This window comes from Lates calcarifer, unplaced genomic scaffold (assembly GCF_001640805.2).
Source record: "Lates calcarifer isolate ASB-BC8 unplaced genomic scaffold, TLL_Latcal_v3 _unitig_5243_quiver_792, whole genome shotgun sequence".
NCBI lineage: Eukaryota > Metazoa > Chordata > Actinopteri > Centropomidae > Lates > Lates calcarifer.
In genome coordinates, this window is record NW_026117390.1 from 128,413 (window position 1) to 151,272 (window position 22,860).

The 22,860-nt window shown below is 41.9% G+C and overlaps 2 protein-coding genes across 15 annotated transcripts in view; both read left to right on the forward strand.

Moving 5' to 3' along the window:
• Positions 1-22,860, forward strand: part of LOC108874178 (V-set and immunoglobulin domain-containing protein 1) — a 41,578-nt gene that overhangs the window by 12,724 nt on the left and 5,994 nt on the right. For 2 of the 14 annotated variants that reach the window (XM_051068732.1, XM_051068735.1), the window contains exons 4-7: positions 4,626-4,806; positions 14,726-15,073; positions 15,198-15,269; positions 15,361-15,465. In XM_051068732.1, the coding sequence (XP_050924689.1) occupies positions 4,626-4,806; positions 14,726-15,073; positions 15,198-15,269; positions 15,361-15,465 (706 nt within the window). Of the gene's footprint in view, positions 1-4,625; positions 4,807-14,725; positions 15,074-15,197; positions 15,270-15,360; positions 15,466-15,706; positions 15,841-19,317; positions 19,618-19,744; positions 19,802-19,892; positions 19,998-20,085; positions 20,828-22,209; positions 22,315-22,860 lie in introns of those variants that run through there. The other 12 variants (XM_051068736.1, XM_051068740.1, XM_051068737.1 and 9 more) reach the window with 10 other exon arrangements.
• LOC108874179 (uncharacterized) lies at positions 7,181-14,024 on the forward strand. Its single transcript, XM_018662637.2, has 5 exons — positions 7,181-7,263; positions 8,583-8,918; positions 12,402-12,458; positions 12,550-12,663; positions 13,261-14,024. Exons 1-5 carry the CDS (start codon positions 7,194-7,196, stop codon positions 13,410-13,412), a joined length of 729 nt encoding a protein of 242 aa, XP_018518153.1. The 5' UTR covers positions 7,181-7,193; the 3' UTR covers positions 13,413-14,024.

Sequence of the window (22,860 nt, forward strand, 5' to 3'; positions counted from 1 at the left end):
AGAGTCCTGGTGAAACGTAGAAATCTCTGTAAGTAACAAACTTTCAATTAAATTCAATTTTATTTATATAGCACCAAATCAAGGCACTTTTCAAATAGAGCAGGTCTAGACCGTACTATTTAAAATAGTTATTAACAGAGAGAGACCCAACAAATCCCACCATGAGCAGCACTAGGCGACTGTGGAGAGAAAAACTTCCTTTAAGAGACAGAAACCTCAGGCAGAACCGGACTCAGGTTGGGCAGTCATCTGCCTTGACCTGTTGGGTTAAGGACAGGGGGGGGGCAGCTCAGTGCATCATGGGAGATCTCCCGGCAGTCTAGGCCTATAGCAGCATAACTAAGGGATGATTCAAGCCTGAGCCAACCCTAACTATAAGCTTTATCAAAGAGGTAAGTTTTAAGCCGACTCTTAAAGGTACAGAGGGTGTTTCTGCCTCCCAGACCCAAACTGGGAGCAGGTTCCACAGTAGAGGAGCCTGATAGCTGAAGGCTCTGCCTCCCATTCTACTCTTAGAAACTCTGGGAACCACCAGTAAACCAGCATTCTGGGAGAACAGGGTTCTAGTGGGATTGTAAGGGACTATGAGATCTTTAAGGTAAGATGGAGTCTGACCATTAAGGCCTTTGTAAGTGAGGAGGATTTTGAATTGATAATAATGAATTACAGTAGTCCAGCCTGAATGTAACAAATGCATGGACTAGTTTTTCTGCATCTTTTTGAGACAGAAAATGTCTAATTTTGGAGATGTTACGCAGATGAAAAAAGGCAGTCCTAGAAGTTTGTTTTATGTGTGAGTTAAAGGACATATCCTGATCAAAGATGACTCCCAGATTCTTTACAGTGGAGCTGGGAGCCAGGACAATGCCGTCTAGTGGAGCTACATCATTAGAAAATTTGTTTCTGACATGTTCAGGACCAATTATAATGATTTCAGTTGAAGTTGCTTGTCATCCAGATTTTAATGTCCCTAAGACAAACCTGGAGTTTGGCTAGATGATTGGTTTCATCAGGCTCCATTGACAGATAAAGCTGTGTATCATCTGCATAACAATGGAAATTTATGGAGTGTTTCCTGATAATATTGCCCAAGGGAAGCATATATAGTTGTTAACATGTACAAACTGAAGCCTATCAGATAGATAGGACTTAAACCAGTTTAGTGCCGTTCCTTTAATGCCAATAAAGTGCTCCAGTCTCTGTAAAAGGATGTGATGGTCAATCGTATCAAAAGCAGCATCAACTTGTGCTCTGTAACATTTTCTCATCAGTACATTGACTCCAGTGTTGTACTTCAGTACAGTTTGTAGGTAAATGTACTTGAGTATTCAGGTGTTTTTCTACCTTATACAGCTGCACATATTGTACTTTTTCCTCCACTACATTTGTCTGACAGATACAGATACTAGTTACTTTACAGATGAAGATGGTCTGAACTCAGTGACTCACAAACTGCTTTCATGTTCTCACAGGGATGAAGAAGAAGCAGGAAGCAGAGAAAACACCAAACATCTCTGAGATGGAAAAGCTGGAGATCCTGTCAACTGACGGAGATGAAGAGCTGCAGAAAATGATTCTGGAAACTTCCTGAAAGAGGTGTAGTTGGTGAACTGGCTGGGCTGAGGTATCAAATCCATTTTCATAGTTCATAGTTAATAACCACAGTCACACGATGCTGGTCATCAACTCGTTCAGTCAACCTAGGATTTCTTGGGTGCGTTCATGTGAAGAGGCAGGTTGTTAGTTAAATTAAGAACTCACTACAGAGAACAGATCTGAAACTGCAGAGTTCCTGACATGGTTAAGATGCCTACATGGTAAAGCCCCGATGTTAAACGATTTGCTGTTTGAGTAAAACGTCCTCTCCTCCTGGTCCTCACTCAGAAAACAAACCACCTTTTTCTGTCACTCAGAATGACTGGTCCTCACTCAGTACCTGGTGTTAGCTCTGTTGACACTCAGCGTTTAAAGACTCTTGTAGGACTCAGCTCTCTAACTCTGTCTCTGTCTCTCTCTCAGTCAGTTTCCCCAAGACCTTTTCAGAGGCTGCATTTCACAGTTCACTAGTTTATGAAATGTGGTTTCACTGTGACACATGAAAACCACCCAGCCTGTGGTTTGGTCACACTGCTTGAAATTTAGAGGAAAGACTGTGTGTTGTGGGAAGGAAGCAGGTAGCAGGTGTGTGTGTTGTGGATCATTAACTGCAACTCAAGTTACCAACATCTTAACCACTGTTGTTGTACCGTGTAACACAGATCGAAGCCGTCAGCCCCGACTACGACAAGATGATCGAAGGTTAAACTCCCTTGGTTTTCAGAGGGAGGGGTTGCAGTGATGATGATGATGATGAAGAGACATTGACTGAGGTTATCACAGGTGAATTCAGGATCCTTTATTATTTGATATTTGTTATTTTACATTTACTTTGATGATATTTATTTTGATGAAGGTTTATGTTGATGACTCTCTTATTTTAATAATAGGTCTGATTTAATGAATGGTAGCTACATATATAGTGAATGCACACATTCAGTACCAGTCAAAGTTTGGACACACCTTCTCATTCAGTGTTTTTCTTTGCTTTTATTATTTTCTAGGTTGTAGATTCATATTGAAGATATTAAAACTATGAAGGAACATGTGGAATTATGTAGTAAACAAAAAAGTGTAAAACAACGTTACACAGTCTGTGGCTGGACCGTGTTTGGGACCGACGGCCGTGACAGTCGATGCCAACTCGCCTGTAGTTTCCGCGTTAGCTGCGCGCGTTCTCGTTCTCGACAGCAGCGGAGACCGGAGCTGCTGGAGGACCCCGAAAACACCGAGGACTCAAACAGCAGTTATGGAGTCACCTGCAGCAGGTGTGGGGTCTGTGGACGCGCGTAGAGAGAGTATGGACTCGTACAGGCGGTATGGAGTCCAGTGCTGGGGAGGCGTGGACGCGCACACAGGAGGCTTCGTAGTTCGTCCGCGGAGGATGTTCATCTGGATCCTAAGTCTGAACTGGTTTAACAGTCCCGTGTTAGACAGACATACAAAGTTTCATCCAAAATGTAACATCCAGTCAGTGTTTGGAGATTTTAAATTAAAGCCGCTGCTGGAGGATCTCCTCTGTACAGATGTCTGACAGTGGACGGTACGAATGTTACGTCCCAGACCTGACTGCTTATTGTACCAAGCGAATTCCGCACCGAATGAGGACGTAGTGAAACTCTGCTGCTAACAGCGCTGTCATTGGCGTGTGACGACATCACGTTCTGTTGTCGCTGCCGTCCAGTCTGTCCAGGAACAGAAAGAGAAGATCATGGAGGAAACTCTGTATTTTCCTGCTTATTTCTCAGCTCTCTGTCGCTGTCAGTGGTGAGTTCAGGATCATTTATTGTTCTATTTTGTTCACTCAGAGATTTTCTGACAGTAAGAGTCCCTGCTGGAGGTGTTACAGTTCCTCTGTTGCTGTATGGACACAATGTAACATGAAGCCTGTTTATTTATCATCAGTCAGATTAAAGATGTTCTCATTAGTTCTCATCTGTTAAATGAGCTGCTTTAAGGACCAGACTGGGTAGAAAGTTGGTGGCTGCAGTCAGAGGTGACGAGCGGAGAGAGAGACTCTCCATCCTACTTTCATCACTTCCCTCTCAGTGACCGTGGAGAGTTTGTCATTTGATTGTTGACTCACACAAGTTTTACAGACAGAGCACAGAGAGAGACTCTGATCTTTCAGCTCGTTTCATTGTTTCAGTGTTAAACTACTGGGTCAGTCTGTTGGTTTTCTGAAGAGTTTGACGCAGTGAGATGTAAGGAGAGCTGCTGAGTTCACCTCACATGGAGAGAGACGGTCGTCATTTTACAGGCGGAACGAAACACAGTCAGTTCACTTTATAAACAGCAGTAAAGTGAAATGATGTTAATGTGGAGGTTAAAGCATAAACAGCGTCTTTATGATCAGCTCTGTGTAGAGTTTAACTCAGAGACTGAATCTGATATTTAGAAACCTCACGCTGCAACATTTTAGTTTTTAAAGCTTCATTTGACAACATTCATAATAAAGCCAACGGATGGTGGATGCGCCATATTTTTCTCTCTTCCTGTCTGTGTGTAGACATCTTGTTAGTTCACCCCCCCCCCATCTCTGAAACAGTAAAAAAAAAAAAAAAAAAAACACTGACACCATCAAAAACAGTGAGAGTCAGTGAAAGCTCAGACTGGATGATATCATCAGCAGCTGATCATTGAAAACTCCTCATAAAGATATTATCATAGAGTCAGATTACAGTAGAGTGAGGTTAGAATGTTTGATGTCTGTGTTTTATTCTTCAGTTAGATTCCTGCTCTGCTGGTCTTTATTCTCAGTCACTGAAACCATCTGTTTCTGTCCTGACTCCTTCATCCTGCTCTCTGAGTGGTTTGACCTGCTCCTCACTCTCCCTCTCTGTCTCTCTGCAGGAACACTTGTAGTGAATGTGGCACAGACCTTCTATCAGGCAGAGGAGAACCACCACATCACACTGGAATGGACCTTCACACCCAAAACTCTCAGCTCCTCCAACATTTATATCCTCTGTCAACTGATAACTGATCAGAGAGCCTCAAGACTGTTTCAGCTCCATGAGGGTGTTGAGGTCTCAGAGTCTCAGGATGAACAGTTTTCAGGACGAGTCCAGTTTGACAAAGACGTCCTCAGAGAAGGACGACTCAGACTTGATGTGTCCAGACTCAGGACTGAGGACTCAGGTCTGTACCTGTGTGAGGTCAACACAGAGTCCGGTTCAAGCTCTGACAAGTGTCGACTCAACGTCACTGGTGAGTTGATTGAGTAGAACTCAGTAGAAAACCCTTGTTATGGAGGGTTGTCAGAGACTTTACTGCTGAACTAGACCTGATGGAGTGTGGCTGCTCAGCACTCTATTTACTGAGATGAACATTTAGAAGTCCAACATGTAAACCTGAGCAGAGGAATCATCACACAGGCTGAATTTAATACTGAATTTCCATCAGAAGAATCAGAGACAGTGAAGAAGTTTGTTCCTAAATCAGACGGATGTGATTTGAAAAAGTGTTTAAAGTGTTTGTTTCTTATTTGAAACAGTGAAAAAAGACCAAGACAACAGGACAAACACAACGATCATCGAGTCAGAGAAACCTGGTAAATGTCTCTGATTCATTCTTGACTAAAAACTGCATCTCCTCTGAGTTTGTTCTTCATCTCAACTCAACACTTTCTCATCTTCATTCAGGAGCTGAGAAGATGAATGTTGGTGCCATTGTTGGTGGTGTTCTCACTATTGTTGCTCTTATTCTTGTCCTCATTATTCTCAGAGTCCTGGTGAAACGTAGAAATCTCTGTAAGTAACAAACCTCTGCTCTGTAACATTTTCTCATCAGTACATTGACTCCAGTGTTGTACTTCAGTACAGTTTGTAGGTAAATGTACTTGAGTATTCAGGTGTTTTTCTACCTTATACAGCTGCACATATTGTACTTTTTCCTCCACTACATTTGTCTGACAGATACAGATACTAGTTACTTTACAGATGAAGATGGTCTGAACTCAGTGACTCACAAACTGCTTTCATGTTCTCACAGGGATGAAGAAGAAGCAGGAAGCAGAGAAAACACCAAACATCTCTGAGATGGAAAAGCTGGAGACGACATCAACAGAAGGAGATGAAGAGCTGCACAGAGCTGCAGAAAACGCTTCAGGAAACTTCCTGAAAGAGGTGTAGTTGTTGTTGTTGAACTGTCTGGACTGAGACATCAAAACTATTCAAGCTTCAAATTTCCATCTGAGGCCTGAGCTACAAAGTGAGTTCAACATATCCAGGACATCTTTTCTTATCTGGCTTCATGAAACCTAGCAACTTTCGCTGAAGTTATCTCGAGTAAGTTTGAAAAGTTTAACTGAGGTAAAGGAAGCATAAGTAGACAGATTTAATTTTACAGCTCTACGTTTATATTTATTTACCATTTCCCAGGAATATTTGAGTTTAAGAAACTGATCTGCATTCTGGTTCGTTTTTAAAGCACGTGAATCACAGTGAGTTCTAAAATATAGCCACATTTTTAATTTACGCTGCGTCTCTAAACTGCTCCGAGCAGGTTATGCTCATGTTTGAAATAAGTAAGAAGTAAGTTTCAGCTTCTTCTACTTTATTTTCAGTTTTACATTCTGAAACAGTTCCATTGTGTTTCTGTTATTGACTGGACTCAAACACAGCGAGCTGCAGGTGAACCAACGCCAACAAATATTACAGTGCAATAAATGTAGTGGTATTTTTACATTTCAACACTGCCTGAGTTTCATAATTTGGAATTCAGTCACTGATATAATTCAGATTATTGTGGCAGTGATTTCCTCCAAATTTCTAATGACAATCAGCTTTGAACCATGAGTTTGATGATATCATCATGATGGATGCATTAAGAGTGACCCAGCTTACTCCACCTGTGAGTTGCTTTGGATAACAGCCTCTGCCAAGTGACTGAATGTAAATGTTGTGTCTTTTTGTTTTCCACTTATCTCAGGTGGAGGTTTTCTACGTTGTGTGAATGCTGAGTGTTGAGCAGTGTGTGTATTTTGACTGGGTTGTATTTATGTCGATATATCAAAGAATATTTTATGGCCTTGTTGGATTAAATACGTGCCAGAAAAAGATGTATATTTTTACTGCTTTGTCTTTGAGCCCTGACCTGACCCTCAAGCAAATTATATTTAACTCTTTTGTTTTGTACATTATCACTGGAAACTATATAAAAGAAATACCAGTCTGCCTGGTTCCCCTGGTCCTTTAGCAGAGGAGACACTGGAGCGTCCTTCACCAAAGGACATGAGGACATTTCATGTTGTTGTATTATTAGTGTTGGACAGGAAACCTTACTGAACAGTAGCCTACAGCACTGAGTGTGTCACTGTACGTCTTCCATGTGTTATAAATAAAGTTGATTTTAAAAAGCCTAGTGCAGCTGGATTCTCTAAATGTCTCTTTTCTTAATTCTCTGTCAGTTCTCCTTCGTGTCTTTCCTGCTGCAGCTGCTACAGCTCTCAGGATCAGATCACAATGATTTCCACTGACTGAGCCTGTGCTCACAGAAAGGGGGCGCTCTTAGTCAGTGCGTTGTCGTTAGAGTTGGTGTATCCTGCAGGCAACGCTCAGTGTAAGTGGGCAACTTGTTGAGTTCGAGCTGCTGTGATGATGATGATGATGATGAAGCTGACACTTCTTCTTCTTCTCCTGGTCATTTTCGCTGAAGTTATCTCAGGTGAGTTCAGGCTCCTTTATTATCTGATACTTGTTATTTTCAGATTCAGTCAGATTAAAGATGTTAATGATGAGCTGCTTTAAGAACAAGAGCAGGGAGAAACAGAGTGAGATGAGATTTATTCTCTTGAGGATTTATTTTGTAGATTCCCTCATGAATTTTAACTACAATATCTAAACAGTATATTTACATAGAAACATATATACTGTGTGTTGTATTCTGTTCCCTAATTTGGATCAGGGACTATATGCGGAGTGATACGTTGTTAAACGGGGTTGTTGGTAGTACCGCCCATGTATACGCTTTCAGTTCTACAGTCGTCGCTGACGTCAGGAGGTGAAGAAACAGCGCCGAAGCGTTTCTCGTGTTTTTCTTTTATCTTCGTCTCGAACGTAGTTTTATTCAGTAAGAATCAACTTTATTCTTGACGCTAAGACTGACCGCGGTTACACTGGAATACGGCTCGACGTGTATGGACGGACACAGCGAGAACTGTTGGACTGTCAACGGCCGCGATCCCATTGCGGGCACGCGTAGAACTGCTGAATAACACTGTGTACGCGCACAGAGGAGGAGTGAAACGCGGACGGCATGGAGTCCGTGGACGCGCATTCAGCCGCTGTCGTAGTTCATATGGAGAACTTCAGCTGGAATCCCACCGAGAAAGCAGAACTTGAATTTATCGAGATTCCAAAAATGGAAACCATCTCTTCAAACTGGAATCTGAGTCCAGTCTGTGAGAGGCAGGAATCTGCCGGAAATTCAACAAGAGTGCGGAGACATTGTGATTTACAGTGTAGACCAGTTGGTGGCGGTAATGCTCCAAGTAGTTTACAACAGCACAGAAGAAGAAGAGAACAACATAGAACTGAGGTGGCAGCCGTTTGAAGTGGTCTCTCTGGGTGTAAGGGGCGGATGCACTGATTACTCCTGTTAAATATTTGGTCATTGAATTCTGTGGCGGTGAATTATTGTGCAGAGCTGATTGTGGAGTTGTCATGAATTGAATTTCCTGTTTCTGTCAACAAGAAGAGCGTTAGATGAATGAAATTCACACAAGAGGCCAAAACAGACCAAAACATACTATGGATGACACCATGACCCTAAAGATACAGTGAAATACAAGAGGGGAGGCAAATCTCAGCTCTGCCCAGTGACACACCCTCCTCTTGTGTTTGACTACAGTTTACTGTTTACATTTGATGCAGCCCTGAACTGAGTAAAATCCACTCTGTGTGTTGTAAAGTGTTTAAATGAAATTGTGGTTTGTCTTGCAGGGGTGTTTAGTCTGTCTACATGCTTTGTTTTTGTCTCTACAGGAATTCATTATGTCACCTGCCTGATCAAGTCAGTCCAGGGAGAAGAAGGTGATGATGTTCTGCTTCAGTTTGGTCTGGATCCATCAGTGGACTTGCTAGATCACATCCTGTATGTTATCAGAGCTGACCTCGGGGAGGACGTAGTCCACTCTTATCGTTACGGAAAGGACGATACTGGTCCACAGATGTCTCAGTACAGGAACAGGACAATTTTCATCTATGATCCGAGCAGAAGGATCCTGGTCCGGCTGATCTCTGCAAAGATGTCAGATAGTGGACATTATGGCCTGATCATCCCAGAACTGACACAGAGTTGTACCATCAATGTTACTGTTGGTGAGTCTGCTGAATTTAATACTGAATTTCCATCAGAAGAATCAGAGACAGTGAAGAAGTTTGTTCCTAAATCAGACGGATGTGATTTGAAAAAGTGTTTAAAGTGTTTGTTTCTTATTTGAAACAGTGGAAAAAGACCAAGACAACAGGACAAACACAACGATCATCGAGTCAGAGAAACCTGGTAAATGTCTCTGATTCATTCTTGACTAAAAACTGCATCTCCTCTGAGTTTGTTCTTCATCTCAACTCAACACTTTCTCATCTTCATTCAGGAGCTGAGAAGATGGATGTTGGTGCCATTGTTGGTGGTGTTCTTGGTGCTCTCATTGGTCTTGGTCTCATTCTTATCGGAGTCCTGGTGAAACGTGGAAAGCTCCGTAAGTAACAAACTTGTGCTCTGTAACATTTTCTCATCCAGTGTTGTGTTTAATTACAGTGTGAAGTTGATGACCAAACATTGAATGAAGTTTCAGAGATTTTCTCTCTGTGAATTTTATAAAACTCCCTACAGATGTAGCTGAAGATTCTCACTAGACAAACAAAATAGAGAAATATCATCCTAGCCAGTACCACTAGTATCAGTACATCAGTATTAATGATATAATAATGTCAGATATAAAAACCTGTGTCAGTCATCAACCTGTCTCTGTCGGCTGATGGAGGATAAACTGTAGCTCTGTTGTTCTTTGTGTCTTTGAAGGAAACAGTTCTGTGGTTTCAGTTCCTCAGTGTAATATTTTAAGACACCGAGTGGAATCCTATCATGATATGTTTTTATCATGTAATTATACTCTTAATATCACCACAATGATTTCAACAATATAATCACACTCCAGCTCCTCTACCTTCTTTCTTTAATGTAGTGAGTCACAAACTGGTTTTCATGTTCTCACAGAGATTTGCAAGAGGAGGGACAGAGGACAGCGGGGACAGGAAGCAGAGACAACACTAAACAACTTTGAGATGGAAAACCTGAGGAGCCCGTCAACAGAAGATGACCACCTGACCTTCCCTTGAATGTGCTACCCTTGGTTGTTTGCACAGAGCCATAGCTCAATGCTGCCCCGGTGTGGTTTCATACAGATGTCAATCGGCAGCCCTCCCCGAGTCCAGTTCTGCTCAAGGTTTCTGCCTCTTAAAGGGTCTCTCTCTGTGAATATAATAATATAGACCTGCTCTATAGGGATGCACCGATACCAGTACCAGCATCAGGTGTCTGTCTGATACCTTCCTGTACTCGTACTCGTATTCGTAAAAGTGTCCAGATACCACTTTACGGCAGCGTGACGTTCAGTTGGGCAGTCAGGTGCTAATTGTGAGCAAGGAGGAGCAATGTCGGTGGTGTGGAGGTATTTCAAAGTGGATGATGGTGACAAAAGTAAAGTGGACTGCAAATTCTGCAGTTGTCAAGAGGACGGACAAAAGCGAGTACTTTGAACACAAGCAATCTGATCAAACGTCTAAAAAACCAACAGGACGCAGAGCTCAAAGAGGGTTAGGGTCCGTCACAGCAATTTCTTACAGCCAGAGAATGAAACAATATCTGATGAAAATAAAACACGTTTCCAAGTAAATATACAAAGTGTAACAGCATTAATAAGTACTCGTATCAGTACTCTGTATCAGCAAGTACTCAAATGTAAGTACTTGTAATTGGATTGAAAAAATGTGGTATCGGTGCATCCCGACTGCTCTATATGAAAAGTGCCTTGAGATAACTTCTGTTGTGAGTTGGTGCTATATAAATAAAACTGAATTATCTAGAGAAGGGTGAGGCAGAATAATGTCACAATATTCCCACCTTGTAAAGCCTGTATCAAAAGGGTTTATGACCTCTAACACTAATTTACAACTTATACAATATCCACTGAACCCTCATCAAAGTAAAATGTTTAAAATGTGTTTGGCCACAGACAGTTATCTTCACAGCAGTTGGACCTGCTGGCTAGTTCACTCCCTTTAGAAGACATGGAGAAACCTTCCACTACCTTGAGCTGCAGAATTCCATTATCCCCCATCACTCAGTGCTATCTGGATTGATTTAATCACAGAACAGGTTTTATAAGAGAACACAACAGCTCACAGTAAATCAGTCTGGAATATCAAAAATCCCTTGTGGCCCAAAGAGCATTTTCCCCCAAAAAATAAAGTGCCTGTACTGTAAATTTTAAGCCATGGAGGAGGGCCATCTCCGTTTTTATTTATCCAGCTCATTTATTGTCTTATATTTCTGTGTTTGTTTATGTCTCTAATGGGGATGATGCAGTCTTCCTCTTCCTGTAAATAAATTGTTTGTATTTGTTTTACCCGTACTGCCATTGTTGTTTTTTATTTGTATTTTACTTGGAGTTAGTTTCCCCAAATCAGGGGTTTTCAGAATTACATTTCCAAGACCAGACAGACTGTGGAGTTCACCACACCCATAAATCACAATAACAGGTAAGAAAAAAATCGGCCACAGGGGTGAATGAGCTGAATGGATGTGTGAGGTTTTGCCAACGAGCCAACGTTTCTACAAAATCCAGTCGGCAGGTAAATTAGTGAACGTGGTGAGTGGTGGGTGATTAAAAAACACAAAAACAACAAATAGAGCTTCACTTCCTGTCCTGGATGTACACTCACCTTGACGCACAGGTGACCCCGTCACGTTTGTCTCCTCATGTTCTCACCTGAGCACTTTTACCTTTGCTGAGTATGTTCTCGTTATCGAAAGGTAGGTTCTATATTTTGACATGCGCCATCACTGCCTCATTCGAGGCTTAACGCTGATTAAAAACTAATAGCGCGGATTATTTTTGATGTTTTATCTCTAATGTGTGTGTTGCTCTCAGTATTTGAACTTTTAAGGATTTTTTAAATCATTGAGTTGAGTTGAGGAGCAGTACATTCATATTACGATGTGTTGCACCTCTGAACTGAACAACTCTGTATGTCAAAGTGTCAAAATGCTTGACTGAGTGTTTGTCTGTTAGAGGTAATTAAACTGTCTTATGGTTTGCTTTTTGTTTCCACAGGAAATCACCATGTCTCTTGCCCAACTCAGCAAATCAAGGAACAAGAAGGTGGCGTTGCCAAGATTCAGTGTCATGTGGATCCTTCAGTCAACTTAGAGGATTATATTCTGTACTGTACGAGAGCCGACCTCAATGATGAGGCAGTCGCGTCTCTGCGATATGGAAAGTTCGATGCTGATCCACCGATGGATCAGTACAGAAACACAACAACTCTCACATATGATCCCATCAGTAGAAATCTGACCCTGCTGATCTTCCCTTTAACCCTGTTTCACAGTGGACAGTACAGATGTTTGGCCCCAAAACTGACAGACAGTGCTACCATAACTCTTACTGTTGGTGAGTCTGCTGAATTTAATACTGAATTTCCATCAGAAGAATCAGAGACAGTGAAGAAGTTTGTTCCTAAATCAGATGGATGTGATTTGAAAAAGTCTTTAAAGTGTTTGTTTCTTATTTGAAACAGTGGAAAAAGACCAAGACAACAGGACAAACACAACGATCATCGAGCCAGAGAAACGTGGTAAATGTCTCTGATTCATTCTTGACTAAAAACTGCATCTCCTCTGAGTTTGTTCTTCATCTCAACTCAACACTTTCTCATCTTCATTCAGGAGCTGAGGAGAATAAGAGGGTTGGTGCCATTGTTGGTGGTGTTCTTGGTGCTCTCATTGGTCTTGCTCTTGTCCTCATTCTTATCGGAGTCCTGGTGAAACGTAGAAAGCTCCGTAAGTAACAAACTTGTGCTCTGTAACATTTTCTCATCCAGTGTTGTGTTTAATTACAGTGTGAAGTTGATGACCAAACATTGAATAAAGTTGCAGAGATTTCTCCCTGTGAATTTCATAAAACTCACTACAGATGTAGCTGAAGATTCTCACTAGACAAACAACCCACAATGCAACACTCCAGAGAGAAATATCATCCTATATTTGTTTTTGTTTTTTTGTGGTCTGTTGTTGTTGCTCAGGTCTCACTCTGGTTGTTTTAGGGCGACCTCCAGGTCCTGCTCAGGTCTGGGGCTGTAAAGTCTTTACATTGTGCTCTTAGCTTCAGCACATGTGCTGCTGCTCCTTCACTGCTGTGGGTCAACCTAACATGATGAAACTGTAGCTCTGGATGGAATGAGTTCTGTCGACAGTGTATTGACCACTTCTTATATTTCTATGAGTTATTTTGTGATATTTATCATTTTATTGATGGCAGTCGTATCATGGCATGAAGTTATCATGTTTCTATCCAGTCAAGTCATAACGTAATAATGACTGTGTTTGTTGAACAAACACTAACGTCTGTAATGCATCATGTTCTTTGTGTTCTTACAGAGATTAGGAAGAAGACGCCAAACACCTTTGAACTGGAGAAGCTGAGGACTCGAGCAACAGAAGGAGACGATCACCTGAACAGAGCTTCAGGAAACGGTTCAGGAAACCTCCTGCATGAGGTGCTGGTTGGTGGCCTGAGGCCTGTACCATGAAGCGAGGTTACTGTCCTATCAGAGGAACTTAGTGACTCAGGTGTAACTTTCCAGTTAACCTGTACTACTACCACTGGTTAACTCAGTGTTACTGGTGTTCCTTCTACCTGAGTACAGCCATACAGGTTGAAGAACCAATCAGCTGAGAGGCTGACTCTGTAGGATGGGGGTTGGTGACCAGGTCAATTCAGGAAGATTGTTTTCAGTAATTAAAAATGAAAGTGTCTGAACTCACTGTAAATAACTCTGACTGACATTAGAGCTGAATCTGAATCTGAAAATGTATAAATCATGTGAAGCAATGGAAGAGATTTTTAAAGCAGTGGACTGAGTTTAGATTTCCTGTTTTATATCAGATGAAATGTGTCAAAAAATCCTGAAGTAACTCATGTTGTCGTCAGGTTTAACCTTACAAACAGCAGAGTCCATGTTAAAGTCAGCTGGAAGCTTTATTTCCTCTGCTGTGTGGACGGTGGATTTTACAGTGTTTTTATTTAAGTTTCCTCTTTTCTCATCCACCTGGAACTTTAATGTATTTTATTGTGTGTGCTGCACTTTAAACCTGAATCATCATATTCTTAAATGATTTAGAGACCGCAGTGGTTTTTTTTTTTTTTTTGCGTGTCTGTCTCTGGAAACCTGTATCACGTATCAGAGTTCAGGTCTTGTTCATGTATCGGGCTCGTGCATGGGATGGGGGGTCACGCCTCTTTCCTCACTCATTACAGACGAGTGAAGGCGAGAGCTGCGTTGCCAAATTCATTCTTGTCCCGCTGCTCCTCCACCGACTTTAAGGACACAACATCAGGACGTTGTGTAGAGTAACACGAATCGTTGCTGTTCACAAAAGCCGAAGTGACTTGTGTGCAGCCTGAATGAAACATGCGCACCAGAAACTGTTCCATCGTTGGGGTGGATTTTTAACAGGAGCTTCCTCCGAGACTTTACGGTATATTCGCGAGAAAGTTGACTGTACTGTTACCGTGAACCGTTCACTTCCTCACTCATGTTCACATTAAATGAACGTTAACGTTTATTATCTGTTTTTACTAACTTGAGTTTTAATGTGTTTATTTTCAGTTGTGATAAAACCTTTAATAACAAAACTATCAGAACAATAATCTGACTCACACACACACACACACTCACAGAGCCAAGGACACTATCCATCCACCTCGCACCTTAAAGTGTCCTAGACTTTCTTGCACAATCGTGTGCTGTTGTATGTATGTACATTTTATTTAAAAGTAAACATTAGTGTGTCTTTTAGAGGAGTTTAATCTGTCTCTGTGGTTTGTTTTTTGTTTCTCCAGCGACTCATCAGCTCACCTGTCAGACTGAACCGATCCAGGCAGAAGAAGGTGGTGATGTTTCACTGCAGTGTCGTCTGGATCCATCAGTGGACTTGAGGAAAGAAACACTGGATTTTACCAGAGCTGACCTCAACAGAGAAGATGATGTGGTCCACTCGTACCGCCACGAAAAGGACCAAACTGATCCACAGATGGATCAGTACAGAGGCAGGACGACTCTGATCCATGAAGATCTGATCAGAGGAATCATCAGTCTGAACATCTCCTCATTGACCCTGACAGACAGTGGACTGTACACATGTTACGTCCCAGACCTGGAAGCCTATTGTACCATAACTCTTACTGTTGGTGAGTCTGCTGAATTTAATACTGAATTTCCATCAGAAGAATCAGAGACTGTGAAGAAGTTTGTTCCTAAATCAGACGGATGTGATTTGAAAAAGTGTTTAAAGTGTTTGTTTCTTATTTGAAGCAGTGAGAAAGAAAGATGAGTTCACAACAATGAGACCTCCAGTGACAGAAAACACTGAGCCAGAGAAACCTGGTAAATGTCTCTGATTCATTCTTGACTAAAAACTGCATCTCCTCTGAGTTTGTTCTTCATCTCAACTCAACACTTTCTCATCTTCATTCAGGAGCTGAGGAGATGATGAAGGTCGCTGTCATTGTTCTCAGTGTTATTGTTGCTCTCATTGGTCTTGGTCTGATTCTCAGAGTCCTGGTGAAACGTAGAAATCTCAGTAAGTAACAAACCTCTGCCCTGTAACATTTTCTCATCAGTACATTGACTCCAGTGTTGTACTTCAGTACAGTTTGTAGGTAAATGTACTTGAGTATTCAGGTGTTTTTCTACCTTATACAGCTGCACATATTGTACTTTTTCCTCCACTACATTTGTCTGACAGATACAGATACTAGTTACTTTACAGATGAAGATGGTCTGAACTCAGTGACTCACAAACTGCTTTCATGTTCTCACAGGGATGAAGAAGAAGCAGGAAGCAGAGAAAACACCAAACATCTCTGAGATGGAAAAGCTGGAGACGACATCAACAGAAGGAGATGAAGAGCTGCACAGAGCTGCAGAAAACGCTTCAGGAAACTTCCTGAAAGAGGTGTAGTTGTTGTTGATGAACTGTCTGGACTGAGACATCAAAACTATTGAGGTTTTTAATTTCCAAAAAAGAGAGAAAGAAAAACAGAAGTTGTGTCTTCCGTCTGATCTGTGGCAGAGAGCATTGTCCTGCTGACAGAGGACACTGTCACCATGAACATGGTCTGCTGCAGAGTTCAGGTTGGTGGTTCGTGTCCATCTCTTCTCCAGGTAAACAACACACCTGCACCCAGCCGTCCACATGATGTAAAAGAAGATGCTCCATGGTCTCCAGACACATTATGCTAGAGTGTCACCTCAGTATTTATATGTTTACAGCAGTCAGACTGACCTCCTCACAGCTTATGATCATGTCAATCACTGGTTTCTACAACATTTGAAAATGACAGGTGAACACAGTTTTTGTATTTATGACTGAATGCAGGCACCAGTATAAATAACACTGCTTATGATGTAGTGGATCTATAACTGATGTTTGATATTCTATCTATCTATCTATCTATCTATCTATCTATCTATCTATCTATCTATCTATTTATCCTGTCTGACAGTGAAAGATGTAATTTTCTTTGTTGTTGTTTTGTATTTGTTTGGTTTATTTATTGTTGTAAACAGGTGAGTTGTGGTTTTAATAAAGAGATTGAATCATGTGATAAACAGTTAGTGTTTGTGTCCGTTCCTTTATTCTCCACTGTGATCAGATGGAGCTGCTGCTGTGTTTATGTAGTTTACCAGACTTGGTTATAACCTGACAGGAGTGCCTGCGCTCCCATTGTCCCTGCATGTCTCATTACCGTATCTTTTGAACTATATGTGCTATCGAAAAAATTCCAACAGCTAAACAGCTGGCTAATCAGGTGAGAATGAGATTGTGCGTTAGCCTCACATGCATCCCTCCTAGCACAGGTCCCTGTGGCTGACATGAGCATCAGTCTGCGAGTGCCAGGACATCTGAGTCTCATTAAAATGATGCAAGGAGCCTCGGCTCTAAAGGATTAAGAAGTCAGGGCCTAAGACCTGTGCTGTGAGAGGGTAACTGACGGACTGTGACTGACTGAGGCTGACTCACCCAAATATTCAGGAAACCTAAACTCAAAGACACTTCCTGCTTCTTTCCTCCTTTTCATCAAATACTTCCTTTTTATACAATAAATTTCCCCATTGTGGGACTAATAAAGGATTATCTTATCTTACAGACGAGAAAGGGGGACTAGATGTGTCCTGTGTTTTGGTGCTGGAAGTTCATTGTTTCCTGAACACAGGACGTTTATCATTATTATTCCATTCTTTCTATTCTGTCCATCCATCTATCTATCTCAGGCCTGTCTGAAAAGGAACCAGTGAGGGTTTTTTAATCAAACACAGGAAAGGTGATCTGACCAGCCTGCTCTCAGTCGCTGCAGTGTGGTTTTTAGACGATGTTAGTTTTATTTGTTCCATAAAGTCAGACCATGTTGACTTCATTTTGACCTGCTGTGTGTTTATTGTGGTTTTCCTCTGTGGGGCAGTGATGAGCCACAAACACAACAATACAGACCGTGAGTTGAGTTGTTCACTGATCCTGGATCAGATTTACATTCCGAAACTTTCAGAGGATCTGTGGATTTAACACAGAAATTAAAACCTATTAATTTATCATCAGTCAGATTAATGATGTTAATGATGAGCTGCTTTAAGAACAAGACCGGGTAGAAACATAGAGCACGATAAAATGTATTTTCTTTCAAATGTATTTTCTAGATTCTCTTATTTTTGAAGTTTATTAAAATCATTGGTTTAATGAATGTTAACTCCAATATATAAACAGTTTATTTATATACACACACATAGATGTTTGATTCTGTTCGTTCATGTGGATTAGGGACTACATGCACCTCACTAAAGTTAGTGATAGTTGAGACTGGCGGAGTGATATGTTGGAAGACAGTGAGTTGATGTACCGCGCATGCGGTCAGTTGTTCCTGTTGACCAAGGAACATCGACGAAGCTTTAACCGTGTGTTTGTTTTATCTGCGGCTCGACAGTATTTGAATTAAACTTGACGCTAACAGGGACCAACGTTAAACTAGAACATGGCTGGACCGTGTGTGGACCTGTGGAGTGAGAACTGCTGGGCTGCTCACTTCACTGACGCTCGGTGGTTTCCGCCTTTAGTGTGGCCTTTACCTGAGCGCGTTCCCACGACTCGCGTTAGAGGTATGGACGCGCTTACAGATGGTTTCTCAGTTCACCAGCAGACTGAGAACTTCATCTGGATCATAGACAGTTTGAACTGGACTGATGAAGATGATGATGAGGGCGTGTTTTGTTGTCCAGGTTGTTTTATCAGTCAGTGAAGGCATCACGGGTAAGTTCAAGCTTCTTTATTGTTATTGTCAGATGGATATTCTGCTGTTGAGTTGGGGTTGCTGGCTGAAGCGTGTATGAGTGTGCGGTACGGACTGAGGCCGCTGGGTGTGCGGTAGAGAGAACAGATTTCCGTACCGAACGAATGCGGACCGAAGCTCGGCTGCTAGCAGCCGCTGTCATTGGCTGACAGTGGTGATGTCACGTTCTGTTCTCGCTGCTGTCCCGCCCCTCCGGGTACAGAGACAGAGTTGTATCAGAGTGAGGAGCTGCTCCACAGTCAGTCTGAGCTGCTCTGATGAGGTGATCATGAAGGAAACTCTCTGTGTTTTCCTGCTTATTTCATCGCTCTCTGTAGCTGTCAGCGGTGCGTTCAGGTTCCATTATTGTTATTGTCAGATGGATATTCTGCTGTTGAGTTGGGGTTGCTGGCTGAAGCGTGTATGAGTGTGCGGTACGGAGCGGGGGCTGCTGGGTGTGTGGTCGAGTTTTGACCTTTTTATTTTAATTTTGGACAAAAACAGAGAAAAATGTACAGAGGGCAACACAATAATCTGACTTTTTAAGATCGTTCTGTTCAACATTGCTGAGGTTATCAATGAGAACTCAACTCTGACAGTTCTTGGGGTACTGTGTATGAGTGTGCGGTACGGAGCAGGGGCTGCTGGGGGCTGGGTATGCCGTACGGACTGAGGCCGCTGGGTGTGCGGTAGAGAGAACAGATTTCCGTACCGAACGAATGCGGACCGAAGCTCGGCTGCTAACAGCCGCTGTCATTGGCTGACAGTGGTGATGTCACGTTCTGTTCTCGCTGCTGTCCCGCCCCTCCGGGTACAGAGACAGAGTTGTATCAGAGTGAGGAGCTGCTCCACAGTCAGTCTGAGCTGCTCTGATGAGCACATGGTTCCTCCATGATCACCTCATCAGAGCAGCTCACACTGACTGTGGAGCAGCTCCTCACTCTGATACAACTCTGTCTCTGTACCCGGAGGGGCGGGACAGCAGAAAAATCAACTCTATGTGTTTAAATGAAATAGTGTTTGTCTTCATTTAATCTGTCTGCATGTTTCCTTTGTTTCCCCAGGAACTCATCTTGTCACCTGTCAGACTGAACCAAACCAGGCAGAAGAAGGTGGTGATGTTTCACTGCAGTGTCATCTGGATCCATCAGTGGACTTGAGGAAAGAAACACTGGAGTTTACCAGAGCTGACCTCAACAGAGAAGATGACGTGGTCCATTCATACAGCGATGAAAAGGACCGCACTTATCGACAGATGGATCAGTACAGAGGCAGGACGACTCTGATCCATGAAGATCTGATCAGAGGAATCATCAGTCTGAACATCTCCTCATTGACCCTGACAGACAGTGGACTGTACACATGTTACGTCCCAGGACTAGCAGACAGTGCTACCATAACTCTTACTGTTGGTGAGTCTGCTGAATTTAATACTGAATTTCCATCAGAAGAATCAGAGACAGTGAAGAAGTTTGTTCCTAAATCAGACGGATGTGATTTGAAAAAGTGTTTAAAGTGTTTGTTTCTTATTTGAAACAGTGAGAAAAGACCAAGACAACAGGACAAACACAACGATCATCGAGTCAGAGAAACCAGGTAAATGTCTCTGATTCATTCTTTACTAAAAACTGCATCTCCTCTGAGTTTGTTCTTCATCTCAACTCAACACTTTCTCATCTTCATTCAGGAGCTGAGAAGATGGATGTTGGTGCCATTGTTGGTGGTGTTCATGGTGCTCTCATTGGTCTTGGTCTCATTCTTATCGGAGTCCTGGTGAAACTTGGAATAATCAGTAAGTAACAAACTTCATTTTATCATCAGTACATTGACTCCAGTGTTGTGAACCACAGCAGTTTTAACAGAAACTTCCTCTCTGACAGAGAACAGGTGTGGAACAGACCAGCAGGTGGCAGCAGACAGATCTCAGACAGAGGAGTTGAACCCTGCAGGAAACGGTTTGATAAACGTGGTCTCAGAGGCATAGAGGTGGTAGATGATGGACGACCATTTATTACCTGAGATCAGAAACCACAGGTGTGATTGTGGGGGGGGCATCCTTCATGGTCAGACATATAAATTGTGAAACAGCTACCTTAAATAAGGACTGTGGTGATGTAAAGATAACTAGAGACTGACACTAATGAACTGTTTGTAGTTCAGTGTCATTCATCCTCAGACATCATCGGACCAACAGCTGCTGCCGTCCATCATGATGTTGACTGCTCAGGGATTTTTTTTTTTTTTTTACCTCTGAATGTAAAATATATATATATATTTAAGGGAAAACAATAATATATAATAATAATATATTTTTTTATATTGTATATATTCATGAAATGAATCCAGTGTCACCAGCTGATTGGACTCTGTCTCTAATGTGGTCACACTGTTTTAGTTTCTGTTTAAGTTGTTGGTTTGTTTTTGTGTTTGTTTGTGTCTCAGTGTTTCTGATGCTGTACTGTTTACAGATACAGGGAGGATTTAAACTGTGAGTCTGTCTTTGATGGAGAGATGATCTCCCACTGTGTTTGTTTTACCGTATGATGAAGTCTTCCTTCTTCATTTTTTATGGTTTTGTCTGCTCTGTTTCGTTTAGTAAATAAAGTTTTAATAATACTGCCATTGTCGTTGTTTATTTGTATTTTGTTGGAGTCGGTTTCTCAAAATCTGGGGTTTTCATCTGGCGTTTTTGTCGCCCCCTGGTGGTCAAACGATGTACTGCACTGTCGGCGGTCTCTGGCCATGTGTTCAATGATGCGGTTTCACTGTGGGAAAAGCAGCTTCTTAAACCACAATAAGAAAAATCAGATCCAAGTCCAGACCTGATAGACTGACAGAGATTTATCAAACAGTATACAGAGTTCACAAGGACTAAATGAAGAATATAGAAATCGTCCTACAATACAGACACGTGAGAAAACACTTTAGTGATAAACAAATCAGTAAAGAACAAAGAAAGATTCAGTTTTCATATCCAGGTTAAGGCTTGGAGGAGGCTCTGATTGGAAAACACCTGGATGAAACTGATGGAATATTTACACAATATTGGATCAAACTGTCAAGAAACATCCAGATTAATGTCAGGACCTGAAGGTTTCCATCAGAAAACTGTGCTGTACCGAGGTGGTGAGTGGTTTTACTGTCCGGGCTGATCGGTGTGTAAATAACTGTCAGAACGCAGCATTAATAAAGATCAGTAGGGGGCAGCATTGCGTCAGTGCAGCGTCTAATCTGCCCAAGCGGAAGAAGAAGAAGAAGAAGAAAAGGAGGAAGCGGCAGAATTTGAGCGATTTAACCTCCACCTACGATAGAACTGAAACTTTCTCCACTTTCGGTGTCAGACCAGGTAAAACAAACAAATTTACTCGTTCGTTTTACAAAAATAAACGTGGTTTGTTCCTGGACACCACGATTGTCCACCAGTGAAGCAGACAGGCTGAAAACTATGTAGTTTGTGACTCAGATCCTGGCGACCTGTTCCTCTGTTTGCACTAAAGACCACAATCCACCAGACACAGTGAATGATCTTAATGTGTTCAGGTGTTAGATGTGATCTGTAAGGACTCTGTGGATCAGTACAGAGACAAGACGACTCTCAAGATCTGATCAGAGGAATCATCAGTCTGAACATCTCCTCATTGACCCTGACAGACAGTGGACTGTACACATGTTACGTCCCAGGACTAGCAGACAGTGGTACCATAACTCTTACTGTTGGTGAGTCTGCTGAATTTAATACTGAATTTCCATCAGAAGAATCAGAGACAGTGAAGAAGTTTGTTCCTAAATCAGACGGATGTGATTTGAAAAAGTGTTTAAAGTGTTTGTTTCTTATTTGAAACAGTGAGAAAGAAAGATGAGTTCACAACAACGAGACCTCCAGTGACAGAAAACACTGAGCCAGAGAAACCTGGTAAATGTCTCTGATTCATTCTTGACTAAAAACTGCATCTCCTCTGAGTTTGTTCTTCATCTCAACTCAACACTTTCTCATCTTCATTCAGGAGCTGAGGAGATGATGAAGGTCGCTGTCATTGTTCTCAGTGTTATTGTTGCTCTCATTGGTCTTGGTCTGATTCTCAGAGTCCTGGTGAAACGTAGAAATCTCTGTAAGTAACAAACCTCTGCTCTGTAACATTTTCTCATCAGTACATTGACTCCAGTGTTGTACTTCAGTACAGTTTGTAGGTAAATGTACTTGAGTATTCAGGTGTTTTTCTACCTTATACAGCTGCACATATTGTACTTTTTCCTCCACTACATTTGTCTGACAGATACAGATACTAGTTACTTTACAGATGAAGATGGTCTGAACTCAGTGACTCACAAACTGCTTTCATGTTCTCACAGGGATGAAGAAGAGGCAGGAAGCAGAGAAAACACCAAACATCTCTGAGATGGAAAAGCTGGAGACGACATCAACAGAAGGAGATGAAGAGCTGCAGAAAACGCTTCAGGAAACTTCCTGAAAGAGGTGTAGTTGTTGAACTGGCTGGACTGAGACATCAAAACCATGAAGGTTTTTTTTTTTTAAAGCATTATGGTTCTCAGCAGTTTGAGCCACAGTAAGTCTTCAGCTCAGCCTTCACTCCACATGTGCATCCGTCTGTTTACATTCGTAACTTTCTTCTTCTCTGTTACTAAAGTTTAAGTGG

Coding starts and splice junctions, on each gene's coding strand:
- LOC108874179 (XM_018662637.2), top strand. CDS start 7,194: ATGATGATGATGATGATGAAGCTGACACTTCTTCTTCTTCTCCTGGTC. Junction 7,264..8,582: donor TTTCGCTGAAGTTATCTCAG/GTGAGTTCAGGC, acceptor TTGTCTCTACAG/GAATTCATTATGTCACCTGC. Junction 8,919..12,401: donor TACCATCAATGTTACTGTTG/GTGAGTCTGCTG, acceptor TATTTGAAACAG/TGGAAAAAGACCAAGACAAC.